This window comes from Eleutherodactylus coqui, chromosome 6, assembly GCF_035609145.1.
Source record: "Eleutherodactylus coqui strain aEleCoq1 chromosome 6, aEleCoq1.hap1, whole genome shotgun sequence".
In the NCBI taxonomy this organism is placed as follows: Eukaryota; Metazoa; Chordata; class Amphibia; order Anura; family Eleutherodactylidae; genus Eleutherodactylus; species Eleutherodactylus coqui.
The window spans coordinates 20891675-20906618 of record NC_089842.1 but is presented as its reverse complement, the minus strand read 5'-3'; the positions used below and the strand labels follow the sequence as shown (position 1 = coordinate 20906618).

General features: G+C 43.4%; 1 protein-coding gene across 1 annotated transcript in view; it reads right to left on the bottom strand.

Moving 5' to 3' along the window:
• Positions 1-6813, bottom strand: part of LOC136631928 (IgGFc-binding protein-like) — a 33353-nt gene extending 26540 nt beyond the window's left edge. Inside the window, exon 1 of the mRNA XM_066606421.1 lies at positions 6755-6813. Coding sequence (XP_066462518.1) covers positions 6755-6806 — 52 coding nt within the window. The 5' untranslated portion in view covers positions 6807-6813. The remainder of the gene's footprint in view (positions 1-6754) is intronic.
• Positions 6814-14944: the final 8131 nt, after the last annotated feature.

Here is a 14944-nt window from a genome sequence, read left to right as displayed (position 1 = left end):
TTTTTAATACATTTAGTAATGAGCTCAAAGAAGGATTGTACAGCAAAATCAATACTTGCAGAGGATGAACAGTAAAGTGATGATACGAAAGAGGATAGTACACTGTTATATATGGATCTGTACACTTATACAGGCATTTGGATAAGTTAAAGGCATGGAAAGAAAAGTGGTAGATGTGAGTTGACATTGATAAAGATATGGTTATGCATATAGGCAGGGAAAATATATGTCAAGGTTACATTCTACATACGAGACCACTGGGGAAAACATTACATTGGAAAATTGCTTGTGCATTTTAGCTGAGAATAAATTTAACTGGAGCAACCAGTGTCAGGCAGCTGCTGCCAAGACAAATATGACCATAGGGGGCATCAAAAGAGGTCTAGGGGCACATGATGAGAGCATTTAAAAATCACTGGTCAGACCACACATTGAATATTGTGTATAGCACTGAGCACCAGAACACAAGACAGACAAAGTCTGGGTTTGAAGTCGGCAACTAAACGTAAAAAGAATGGAAAGGGTGAACTACAGTGCCCAGAGAGATTATAAAAATTAGGGTTATTTAGAACTAGCTAGAGATGAGCGAATGTACTCGGATAGGCACTACTCGTCCGAGTAATGTGCCTTATCCGAGTACCGCTGTGCTCGTGCTCAAAGATTCGGGGCGCTCCGCTGCTGACAGGTGAGTCGGAGCGGGGAGCGGGGCAGAGCGGCCGGGAGAGAAGGAGAGAAAGATCTCCCCTCCGTTCCTCCCCGCTCTCCCCTGCAGCTCCCCGCTCCGCAGCGCGTCCCGAATCTTTGAGCACGAGCACAGCGGTACTCGGATAAGGCACATTACTCGGACGAGTAGTGCCTATCTGAGTATGTTCGCTCATCTCTAGAACTAGCTGATATACCCGGCTTCGCCCGAGTTAATTTGGTACTGGTGTTTATCTGGTGTTCACACGGAAAATCTTATGAAGTCGTGGTTACTTTAGAGATACCGGGAAAAAGATATGTTCACCATTTTGCATGGTTCTTTGAGTTACCCAGGAAACACCATGTGGAGGTAACCATGTGACGTTTCCTTTATATAAAATGACATCAGGAAGTGAGAGAATTAGATTACGTACATAAAATTTGGACGCTAATTCTTTTGTGCTTAGAATTGAATAATTGAGTTGGGACCTATTAACTTTTCCTATTTATGACATAATCAATGCTCGTGCCAAATTTCACGTTTCTATGACACCGGAAAGTGAGAAAATTACATTCCGTACGTAAAATTTGGACGCTAATTCTTTTGCACTTAGAATTGAATAATTGAGTTGGGACCAATTAACTTTTCCTATTTATGACATAATCAATGCTCGTGCCAAATTTCGAGTTTCTATGACACCGGGAAGTGAGAGAATTAGATTCCGTACGTAAAATTTGGACGCTAATTCTTTTGCGCTTAGAATTGAATAATCGAGTTGGGACCTATTCGCTTTTCCTATTTATGACATAATCAATGCCCGTGCCAAATTTCGAGTTTCTATGACACGGGAAAGTGAGAGAATTACACTCCGTACGTAAAATTCGAACGCTAATTCTTTTGCGCTTAGAATTGAATAATCGAGTTGGGACCCATTAGATTTTCCTATTTATGACATAATCAATGCTCATGCCAAATTTTAAGTTTCCATGACATTGGGAAGTGAGAGATTTAGATTATGTACATAAAATTTGGATGCTGATTCTTTTGCGCTAGAATTGAATATTCGAGTTGGGACCTCTTTACTTTTACTATTTTGGACATAATCTATGCTTGTGCCAAATTTCATGTTTCTATGACATCGGGAAGTTGGAGAATTAGTGGAGAGTCAGTCAGTCAGTGAGTCAGTGAGGGCTTTCGTCTTTATATATATAGATGACAGCAATCATCTATATTTGCTACTTCTCAAGGTTCTTCTAAGCTCCTCTATGTAATGCTATAGTATTTACAGAAAGTAATGAGTTCACTAGTAATAACCGAACACATGGCCAACAATCCAAGACCCCGGTCTACAGAGGCGGTTGTGTACCTTGAAATTAGCTTAAGGGTACAGTAAATACAACTTAAGCTTGGGCTGAATGTTTCACAGGGTTAGTTAAGGGAATTGGGCTTGGAGGGACAACCCTGAGTACACAGACTAAGAAAACACAAGGATACCATACTTGGACGTCATGCATTCATATACACGGGGGGGATAAAGGGCGTACAGACTATATAAGCTCCACGTGACATACATGACATAGTATTCTATGCGTCATGACACATGAATAATAAAATAGCAATAATTAGTAATAAACACACAAACCACACAGTTAGAATTATAAAAGGCCGCAGTATTTAGTTAAAGGGATGCGCAACTTTAATTAGTAATTAAAGATGAGCGAACGTACTCGGCCACGCCCCTTTTTCGCCCGAGTACCGCGATTTTCGAGTACTTCCGTACTCGGGCGAAAAGATTCGGGGGGCGCCGTGGGTGAGTGGGGGGTTGCAGCGGGGAGTGGGGGGGAGAGGGAGAGAGAGAGGGCTGCCCCCTGTTCCCTGCTGCTACCCCCCATGCCGCCACGCCTCCCCCCGCCCCCCGGCGTCCCCCGAATCTTTTCACCCGAGTACTGAAGTACTCGAAAATCGCGGTGCTCGATCGAGTAATTACTCGAAACGAGTACGTTCGCACATCTCTATTAGTAATCAATAAATATAAATATATGTATATATATATATATATATATATATATATATATATATATATATATATATATAATTAAAGCAGTAACATATAAAACATGTAATCTCCAGAGATTTAGTCATGCAGACTTAAGGACTTAAGGGTGCCTTCAGACAACTGTATATCGGCCGGGTGCTGATGGGAGGTGGCGGGGTGGGGGTGGGGATAAGTTCTGGAACTTAGCTCCGCCCTCACCCCCTCCCATTGCAAATAGTGGCGAGGGGCAGAGAGGGCGGGAGCTCAGAGCACTGCTCCCGGGTCTACCAGCCTCCTCCCCCTGCAGAGAGGGATGCCGTATATCAGCACCCGGCTGATATATGGTCATCTGAAGGTGCCCTAAGGCCTTAAGTCTGCATGGCTAAATCTCTGGAGGTTACGTGTTTTATATGTTACAGATTTCATTATATATATATATATATATATATATATATATATATATATATATATATATATATATATATATATATATATATATATATATATATATATATATATATATATATATATATATATATATATATATTGATTACTAATTAAAGTTGTGCATCCCTTTAATAAACTAAATACCGTGGCCTTTTATAATTCAAATTGTGTGGTTTGTGTATTTATTACTGCTTATTGCTATTGTATTATTCATGTGTCGGGACTAGAGATGAGCGAATGTACTCGGTAAGGGCGATTTCGCATTCGAACACCGCGATTTTCGAGTACTTCACTACTCGGGTGAAAAGTACTCGGGTGCGCTGTGGGGTGGGGGGTTGCAGAGGGGAGTGGGGGGTAGCAGCGGGGGACAGAGGGGAGCCCTCTCTCTCTCCCTCTCCCCCCCACTCCCCTCTACAACCCCCCGCTCACCCACAGCGCACCCGAGTACTTTTCACCCGAATAGAGAAGTACTCGAAAATCGCGGTGCTTGATTGCGAAATCGCCCTTACCGAGTACGTTCGCTCATCTCTAGTCGGGACGCATAGAATATACGGCCGATATATAGTCGTCTGAAGGCGCCCTTATTCACACAGACGATATAATGTGGCTAAGTTAGCAATGAAATCATGACCATCTAAAGCATTAGTTTCTAATATATTTATTTAGATGAACGATTTCTTTGGTGCGTAAAAGTGTTTGACCAAAAATTATAGCACACAAGTGCGTTAATTTAGCGACCTTCCTGTGGCTGAAAAAAATAGGTCCTGCCCTATCTTTGGACTGAATAACACTGGAGACTCCATAGACTATTGGAGTCTATGGGAGCCATCAGAAAAAGAAGGGGGAGGAAGTTTAGCAGCGGCTAGCGTGGCTGAACACTGACAGGTACCTCTGGTTGAGGCATTTAAAAGTGATTACTAGTTGTTTCTAAAATGTGTGGAAAAATAGCTTTATGATTTCTAAAGTCTCTTTTTATTTTCCAAATGAGATCTAAGACATTAACCTTGCCAACCCCATTCCCTCCAGCATGAAAAATTCAAATCAGGGTCAGGCCAAATTCCCCTTTTACTCGCAATCCCATTTTAAACCACAAACACTGCCCCCAAAAATGTGAAATCTAGAGCCATATAGTCCCAGATTCTCAGTGTAATTTCTTTCCGAAGCCCCCCTCTCGGCCCAAAAATAAAGGATTGGCTAGTTATCCAAATAAAGCATTCTACAACCTCAAAAAAGGAAAATCAATTAAGGAATTATCAAATTTAGCCAAACATACAGCCTAAAAAGTGTAGAATCTCTCATGGTCCAATCTTTCATATTGCTTCTTCATTAAAACCCAAGGTGTCAGCTTCCATAGCAACCAATTGCATTAAGAAAGTTTATAGTTCTTTTAACATAATCTTTTTACAACGTAGTACCGTACTCAAAAGATTACGTAGTCGCTGCAATTTGTCTTGTGGTAAAAGAAATTCCATAGTGGGACTATCAATAGTAATGCCTATAAATTCCAAATATGCACATGGGAAAACTGTTTTCTCATGTGCCAGATAGATATCAAAAATGTACACAATTTTACAGAACGCCCAGCTTCCGGTTCCCAGCAACCTGTAGTGGCCTCACCTGACCAGCGACGCTGCACCTGACCAGGCTGCCGGGGAGCGCTGACAGTACAAAATAAGCTGCTGGTATGTGTTTGATCTTCAGTCAAAATCTGCACCGATGGTATGGATTTTGACTGTTTTTTGAACGCAGAAATGCTGCAGAATTTGCTGCAGAAATTTCTGCTGTGGGCATTTCTGCCACATGTAAACACCCCCTAAGTTGGCTTGAAGTTTGATGCCACTTGCAGAGTTGCCTCAGTAGTAATAGTGTCCCCTATATTGACCCTTAGTAGTAACAGTAATACTGACCCCCAGTAGCCTCAGTAGTAATAGTAACCCCCCACAGTGGCCCCAGTAGTAAAAGTGACCCCCATAGTGACCCTCAGTAGTAATAGTGACCCCACAGTGGTTTCAATTGTAATAGTGACCCCCATAGTGGCCCCAGTAGTAATAATGACTCCCCCACAGTGACCTCAGTAGTAATAGTGTACCCCACAGTGGCTAAAGTAATAATGACCACCACTGTCACCTAAGTAGTAATAGTGACCCACCACAGTGGCCTCAGCAGTAATAGTGATGCCCCACAGTTGCCTTAGTAGTAATAGTGATGCCCCACAGTTGCCTCAGTGGTAATAGTGACTCCCAGCAGTGGCCTCAGAAGTAATACTGATGCCCCACCGTTGCCTCAGCAGTAAGAGTAATGCCCCACAGTTGCCTCAGTGGTAATAGTGACCCACAACAGCGGCCTTAGAAGTAATAGTGACCTCCCCCCACAATGACTTCAGTCATAATAGTGACCTTCCACAGTGGCCTTAGTAGTAATAGTGAAACCCACAGTGGCCTCAGTAGTAACAGTGACCCCCACAGTGACTTCAGTAGTAATGGTGACTTGCACAGTGGCCTCAGCAGTAATAGTGATCTCACAGTAATCTCAGTAGTAAAAGTGACCATCACAGTGGCCTCAGTAATAAAAGTGACCCCCACAGTGGCCTCAGTAGTAATAGTGACTTCACAGTGGCCTTAGTAGTAATAGTGACTTCACAGTGGCCTTAGTAGTAACAGTGACCCCTAGAGTGGCCTCAATAGTAATAGTGACCCCTGCAGTGGCCTCAGTAGTAATAGTGACTGTCACAGTAGCCTCAGTAGTAATGCTGACCCCCACAGTAGCACCAGTAGTGATGCCAATCCCCACAGTAGCCTCAGTAATAGAAGTGACCCCCACAGTGGCCTTAGTGCTAATACTATTACTACTGGGGTTGATATAGGGGACACTATTACTAATAGTTTCCCCTATATCAATCCCAGTAGTAACAGTGACCCCGCGCAGTAGTCCCAGTAGTAATAGAACCCCCCTGAAACCCACATACTTACCTGCCCCTGATCTTCAGAGCCCCATTGCTGCGGACGAAAGTGTGTCCACCTGATCCCCTGAACTCTTCTCCTGCGGAATTAAGGAGAAGAGGTCTGGGGAGGAATATTCTGGAGGCACACACTGATGGCAGTGTGTGCATCTGGCCGCAGCGCCGTAAAGTGATTACCAGCCAGGGAACTGAGACACCCCAGCTGGTAATCACTTTAATGGTTACCAGACGTCCCGAAAGCCAGACAAAAGTGGGACAAATGACTATCCCGCTGGACCCTGGCAGAAAGCAGGACACAGGGTAGCAAAGTGGGACTGCCCGCCTAAATCAGGACGTCTGGTCCTGAGAAGTCAGGATTGGTGCATTTAAAAAAGAAAAAGTGTATTTGCAGAGCCACCGGGCAACAAATGTGATTTTGGAAATACCCATTTACTGGTTTATTGATCACCTAGCATCAGCTTTTATCTGTGGATATCATACAGTTAGACAGCAATCATTTTTCTATAATGGGGCATGGGCTTGGGGGTTGTTGGACTGAAGGAGCCTGGCAGGACAGGCTAATATCTGACACCAAATGGTGAGACGGATTTATTGTCTGCAGGCAGAAATCATATCATTAGTCTGTACTCACCACATAAGAAAGCCAGGAGAGTCCACAACTGCAGGATGGTCACCCCACCCATGGCTGTAGAGAGAAGACAAGGTGCTTGTTAATACCTCTGCTGTCAGAGAAACGTGGCTGCACATTGCTGAGAAGAATTAATGTTAAAACCCATTTACATGGGGCGATAATTACCGGAATGATCATTTGTTCAAACATTTGCTACTGATTATTGCCCGATGCACAACAATCCGTGGATCGGAAAACTGATCCAAATTGCTTGTTTGTTTTGATTGCCTTTTTCACATGGACATAACAGTATATGTTGGCAGAACACTATGAGATATGCAAAGAGAGCAGCAAGCTACACTTTCCATAACTCGGACGTTCTGCGAACAGCATAGGCCATTGATAGTTTACAATTAGACAATCCTATTAAGGCCTCTTTCACACGGCCGCATTGCGTATTTTGGTCAGTGAGTACACAGTGCATTCACGGACCAAAATATGCTGATTCCCTGTGTGTTTCTGCCTATAGGCAGTTTTCTTTGGCGCACAGACAGAAAACGCATGATTTCATTTGGCTATTTCAGTGCATAATACACACCAAGCTATAATATGCAGTGTTTTTTTTTTGGGGGGGGGGGGAGGTTAAATGCCCAAATTCACATGAAAAATACACAGCTGTGAATGAAGCCCTTGTAATCAATGGACTTTGTTTGCTGTGTAATTCTCTGCGTATTTACGTTTGTGTGAAAGAGCCCTAACTCTTTAATCCTAGAATGGTAGAGTTGGAAGGGACCTCCAGGGTCATCGGGTCCAACCCCCTGCTCAGTGCAGGGTCACTAAATCATCCCAGACAGATGTCTGCCAAGTCTCTGTAGACTTTCATTGAAAGAGAACTCTCCACCTCCTGTGGCAACCTGTTATACTCATTAATCACCCTCACTGTCCCAAAGCTTGGAGAATCAATACACATAAAATCCCATTTACACTTAAAGATAATCGCTCAAAACTCATTCCAGCCTCTGAAGACTTCCATTGAAGGAATACTTTTCACTGCGGCAGAGGAATTCATTTATATTCAATGTATTTACTGTAGAAATTCCTATAAAACTTAACTTTTAATCATTCTTTGAGTATTTGAACCGATCAGGTGACATTTTCAAGGTGACATTCATAATAGTCTGGCTGTGTTACAGTGATTACAGAACTGGGTTCACTAGGGTTCCCGATGAGCCGCTAATATGGTGGAAACGCGTTGAGACAGTAAACGCTACTCTAGTGAATATCATGTCCAGTGAAACCCTGAGACTAGTTACTCGTTGAATTCAGTCTGCGTAATCTATTTCTCCAGTGGATATGCTGACTATTAGGTGCTGAGCTAATGACATTATTAGTCAGCGCATGGCCCTGACAATATCTATTCCCTGGTCTACTTAAGTGGGTTGGGTTCTTTATTTCAGAACCTCCATCTTGATATCCTGTTTGTCTCTGTGGACCACTTCTCTCTAGTTTGGGTCTTGAGACACACATTGGATGGGATATTGGTTGAATATCTAGACCGATAATTCTCGAGTACATCTGTGACCCAAGAGGGAGAGATAAGAGTCTCTTCTACATGTGCGTTTGTCCTTTTTAGCTTGTTTGTTTTAGCGTACATATTATTAAAAGTTAAGTTTTATAGGAATTTCTACAGTGAAAACTTCCATTGAAGGAGATTCCCCACCTCCTGTGGTAACCTGTTCCATTCTTTGATCACCCTCACTTTCAGAAAGTTTTTTTCTAATAGTCACTATGATAAATTGGCGCACAGACTACCTGGTGTAAAAACCCTTTTGCAAAGAACGATTATCATTCGAAAAATTGTTCAAAACTGAAAAAATAATCTTCAGTGTAAACGCAGCCAATGATTGAGCGAAGAACAATAAATTATTTGCTTTTCCTTCATTGTTTTTTATATGCAGGCATAAAAATCACGGTTGGCTCGTTCACTAATCGTTCAGGTTTAAGTAGTGATGGTTCAGTCGTTCTCAGTCACTTTATAAGGCGAATGTGAGCAACTGAGTAATTTCTCATTTGAATGAGCCAACGGTGTATTTGCAGTATAAACAGACCATACGAGCGAACCCTGAGACCATTTGCTCGTACAAAGGAGAAATCGGTAGGTTTAAATGGAGCCTAAGGTGGGGCTAAGATGATTTTTGCAAGTCGACCAGAATTAGAAAATATGGCTGCTTCCTTCTAAAAACAGCGCCAAACTTTTCCTTGGGTTGTAGGTGGTATTGCACCTGAATTGCACTGACTATAGTGGAGCTGAGTTATAACACCAGCCAGGTGGTCAGATGTGGCACTGTTACTAGAAAGGAAATGAGCCACATTCTTCTAATATGTACAACCCTATTAAAGCGACGCTCCAGTCCTGGACAAACAAAGATGGCCGCACCACTTCTCTGACTACCCGAAGTACACTGTCATTATATTCTCCACTGACTGGCAAGTGCTGACCAATCAAAGCATGTTGTGTCTTGGACTGATGGTGCATACTTATGCACAGTGTACATCAGTTAGTAAGAGAAGCGATGTGGCCGTCTTTGTTTGTCCAAGACAGGAGGGTCTCCAAGGTTTCTACTGATGTAACTGTAGATAACTTGGTGGTGACCTGAGCCCCTAACCCCACAGAGGCCTTTTTGACTGTAATTCCCCTTTAATAGATGGGGGGTGTCTGGGAAAAACTAACATGTGGTTTACGGGATTAATCATGGCATCTGATTCTGAAGTGTGTGATTACAGTGCAAGATGTTGGCTTGTGTACAGAGCCTTAATCTTAATCCCATAATACCTGCATCCTTAAGTAACAGGTTATAGGTAGCCAGCAGACTGACAGGGACACAATAAAGAACAACAAGACAGGAAAGGTAACAGTAAGGGACTTTTCACACTAATTTTTGCATATCCGTTGTCAGAGCAGCAAAACGGAAAGAAAATATTTCTGTTTTCCATCCCATAAATTTGCACAGGGGCCGAAGGTCCTCAGTTTGTGCATTTTCCATTTCCCTCCTGGTGGTTGTGGTGGCTCCTCAATGAATAACGCTCAGTGGTTAGCACTGTTGTCCTGCAGTGCTTGGGTCCTAGGTTCAAACCTCATCAAGTGCAACATCAGTATTGAAAGACTCCATACAGTCATCTCTCTACAACTTCAGCACTGCAAGGCTATAGTGTTAACTACTGAGCCACCCCGCTTGTTCTTTCATTGCTAGAGAAATAGAAGTGCAAGAAGAATAAACACAAAGAGAACATAAAGAGCCAATACAGGCATCATCCTTGGTCAGATTTGAATTTGCAATTACAGCACTGCAAGGCAACAGTGCTAATAACTGAGCCACCGTGCTTGAGAAAAAAAAACACAATGAGATCATACAACCTCCATGCAGATTTTGTCCATAGATGGATGTGAACCTAGAACCCCAGCATTACAAGGTGTGGTGGCTCAGTCATTGGTAGCCTAAGGCCGTGCTCATACAGCCGTAGGCAGCTGCCCACCACACACAAGAGATATGCGTGCGAGCAATCAGAAAGACTTGCTGCTGCCATTCCCTATACACTATCTTGGCATGCGTAATACACACGCGAAACAAACACAAGTGTGACTGGCCCCATATAAATCAATGGGCTATTGGCATCGCATGTTGTACATGCGATGCACAATGACAATACACCCGTGTGAGAGAGACCTAATAGTAACACTAGCATCAGAGTTGCAACTTTTCTCAGCAGTTGACAAAACAGGGAAGAGTTACAGGGGTATTTCCATCTCAGGAATCCTATCTCAATGTGTTCAAAATCACAAAACAGTGCCCTCAACCATTAGATGTTTATTTCCAAAATGCTCCGTTCTCCAGATATTATATATATTGATTCCTCTGTCCTCTGGTTGTTTACTGCTTGTTGTCAGGGAAACAGGGTAACTCTTCTATAGAAAGAAATAGCAGAGGAGGACGGCGCTTGCACACTTCTTTCATATAAATCTGATGGCCCGGGATCTGAGAAGCACATGCGCACTAACTTTTGGCCCGGCCACCAGCTACCGCGGTTCTCTGTTACTTCTTTCCATAGAAGAGGTGGTCTGTTTCCCTGCTATGAGCAGTAAACAACTAGAAGGGCAGAGGAATCAATAGCTGCAGTACGTGGAGAACGGAGCATTGGGAATAAGCATGGGAATAAACATCTTATGGCTGAGAGCATTGTTTTGTACTTTCAAACACATTGAATTAGGATTCCATAGATGGAATACCCCTTTAATCCAGGATGTAGCCAGCAACGTTCCAGCAGATTTATTACTACTAAAGACAAAAATTTGTGTAAATAGTAGCAGAAATCTGTGTCTCACATTTAATTTTCTATCCTCGGGACGGCTCAAGATGCACCACATTTATTAAGAAGTGAGCACCTTGCAACAGAATTTGGTGCACTTGACACTAGTTTAAAGGTGAGTCCACCTTTGTAAATCAACTACTGATGATCTATCCAGTGCATAGGTCATCAGTTAAAAATACCAGAATACCCTTTAGGGACCTTTCACAGCTAACTGGATAGGCCGCATGACGCATTGCGAGCCACAGTAAATTTCATACCAAAATCCGCAGGCTACCTCCGGATTTTGATGCGGAATTGAAAATTGCTTAAACCTGCCTTCAATTTTGCATCGAAATCTGCAGTTAGGCCGAGGTCAGACGAGCTTGGTTTAAACGCTGCTAAGCAACATGTCAACCACGCTGCTGTCATCCTGAAAAAGATTGCACGATCGATCTGTTTCTATCTCCATGGAGCAGCCCAGTCACACATCTGTGGTGCAGGCTGCATGCTTCCACTGCTTCCATAGGAGCCTATGGGAAGCACCCTGTACAGCGCACCACGGAGCTGACAGCCGAGGGTCCGTGTGAGCACTTCCATAACAACCATTGGTTCCTATAGTAGCGTGTAAACCACGCTCGTCTGACTGAGCCCTTAGACCTGCAGATTTTGAGGTTGAACTCTGCAGCTGTGGATTTGGCTGCATCTGCAGCGTAATTCCGACCCCATGTTTAGGGTCTCTTTAGGAACACAAAGAAAAAAAACTGTGAAAAAAACCTTCTTGGCATCACATATATCAGTAGTTTTGGGTAGGTTCTCTGCAAGTGGAGAACACAGCAATCCTCAAACTACATTCTAGCTTAACTGATAACAGAAAGCAAAAACATTAACTTTGTGCAGTCCCATGTAAAAGCTGCCTCATATATCATCATAAGCTCGTCAGCGCTTTCTGCATTCTTCATTGACCATAATGGCACCAGGAATCAATCAGCTGATCAGCAGGGATCCGAGCGGTGGGTCTCCACTCATCACCTACTGATGATCTGTCAATCATCAATAGAGAAAATTTGCAAAGTCCCACAATAGCTTCTATAAAGTATAGCTGTACTGATAACAGAAAGCAAATACATTATGCCTTCCAAATTCAGATGTAGCAGAGCCCAATATGTTACTGAACAGTTCCTCTCATGCATGACAGATGCAGTCCCATGTAAAGCTGTGGATTATATATTCATAAATTGGGCTATATAACAATCAGGGTTCAGCTCTGCTGCATCGGTCAATCTCATCTCTGCTTCATCTGTACAATGAAGCCCAGGAATGTACGTCCAGCACACACATACACACGGCACATATGATTACATACCTGCAGACTGCTCTGGATATGGTGGCTGCACACGGCCAGCGCCTTATATACTGTCCTGGGAGGGCAGAAGCCAATAGGTGAGAAGCTGCATTCCTGAAGAACAGGTGTAGCCGGGCACTTCGACTGTACAGTAAAGCACTGAGAATGGTACACAAGGGCGGGGTGGGGTGTCAAAGGGATTTCCATGGAAGGAATAGAGGAAAAAAGCTAAATATTAGATAGAGCGTACTAAAGAAATATTTAAAGAATAGACTTGATTGGCGGATGACGTCAGCACTGAAAATAACTTTTATGAGGATTCTTTGGAATCAAAGTTCGCTCTTTGACATTATAGGTGAGTGAGGCGGAGGCACGAGGCACAGGTGGAAAAATAACTCCTAAAAAATAACAAGGTGGAAATAAGAGCCGCTGGCAACCACTGATGGTCTCCAATTAAGTGCCCACCATAGAGTGGCATCCCATTCCAATCACCCTGGGTTCTGGAGTGGTATATAAATTTGATCAACCCCCCAAAACTTTGTGTAGGAACATGTATACAGTGTATACCATACTTGCCAACTCTGCCGGAACATGTGGGAAACTCTCAGAAAGAAGGGAGACCTCCAACTCTCCTGGGAGAGTAGGTAATGGACTTTTGTATGAGACAGCCTGTTGGATGCAGATGTCCAACAGGTCGTCCCAGCGATAATCGTTCTTGTGCTTTTACACAGGAATGAGCATCACTCAGTAAATGGAGATGGAGGGACTGGGGATAATTCTGGTCTGCCTGCCTCCATTCACAATAAACAGGCAGTTGTTCATAAGTGATACTGCCTGTTTACTTGGGCCGGTCCATCATTCAGTCTTCTGCATGCAGAAACTGAGTGTTGGACGAGAAGCTTTTGAATTCTCATTCATCGCACAGTTGGGGCATGACTAAAGACGCAGCCCCTATGGGGTGGTGTAGGTCTAGGTTACTGGAATTTAGTCTGCTTTAGACACATGAAATAGATATGCTCAGCAGGTGACTTGTTGCATCCCTGTTCAGAATGAAGTGTAAAGGTGATGGACCCCAAATGTTGAACATAACTTTATGTGATGAGGAATAATGTTCTAATATAACGTTCAAGTACAAGTGACCTCCTATGAGGCGTAATTATCTCTGTTAAGTTTGTTTTTTGTAAAAATGTGCAACCTCTGCCTCTGTCACCTCCACACCAGCAACTCCATCTGTCACCGCTGCTCACATGTATCCACTCTGTTTTTGATGCGCCAGGGGCGGTTTATTCTTAAGTAGGGGGGAAACTGTAGTGGCCCAGTACATCATCCTGGTCCCCTCCATAAATGTCATACATGTTTGTCCTATGTAGATGCACTGTGCAAAACTTGTCTTATCATTTCCAGTGTGTGTGTTGCACAGCTGCAGTGATTAACAGGTTAACTTCAATAAAATCATTGCCTGCATGTAAATGTATCAGTCTGTCATGTCATGTGGTATGTGTGAAGGTATAAATAAGAGTGTTTGAGAGCAGGAAAGGAGTCCATCTTCAGAGAGTTCCAACTGCTTACCACCTAACACAGAGCCACATGGAAGCACCTTCAGCTTCCCTGTGGTGAAGATGGAGGAAAAGAAAAGATCTCCCGTAGTGACTGAGATCTGAATGTGAGTGAAGTGAGGCCCAAAACGTAAGAGAGAGAGCATTCTTAAGTAATTCTGTATAGAGAGATGCAGTGCAGAGGTACTAATTCAGACCCACATGTTTTTCCTATGCGGCCATCCAAAGCCAGGACCAACGTGTAGAAATACGCTACTAAGTCACACCCACACATCCCCAGTGCAGGGTGCTAATCCATAAAGTAAATAATTGCTGTGTCTGTGAAAGTGACCCTCTTCCTCCTCTTGAGTGCTCCCAGTCCAGGAGCAGTGCCTTACAGATAATGTGGATTGTAGGACCGGTTTCATCCTGTGTATCCTCCCTGACCTCTGATATCCTTTCTTACCTGCACTGCGAGGAATTGTACCTGAATTTTTGTAAATTTTTGTTTTGCCAAAGTTACTTTAAGTAAAGTTTATACCAGGCCCTAACCATTCATGGGGACCCTAGGTACTATACACCAGTGTCTGTGTTCATTCTCTACCGTGTGGCATACTGGTGTGTGGGAAAGTTGGCATCACTTGTGGCAACTACTACTCCCATCATCCCGTTTATTGGCATTCCCTATCCTAGGGGTGTCGAGGGGGGCCTGCAGACCTGCTCTGGCCTTGGCTATATCTCATTTCTCTGGGAAGAGAACCTGGTGAGTGCCGCCGTGACAAGCCAACACTTAACGCTCCCAGCTCTCCAAGTTTGTCAAGTGTCCAGGGTACCCCTCTCCTACTAGGTATTAATTACCTAGTAGAAGAGGGGTGACATACTGTTTCCTATAGTAGCCTCAGACTGTTTCTGTCCTGGGACCCTCTCGATAATGTCCTGCTATCTGGCCCTTACGTTGGACTGTTTTTGTCTTGGAGGTCTCTTAGT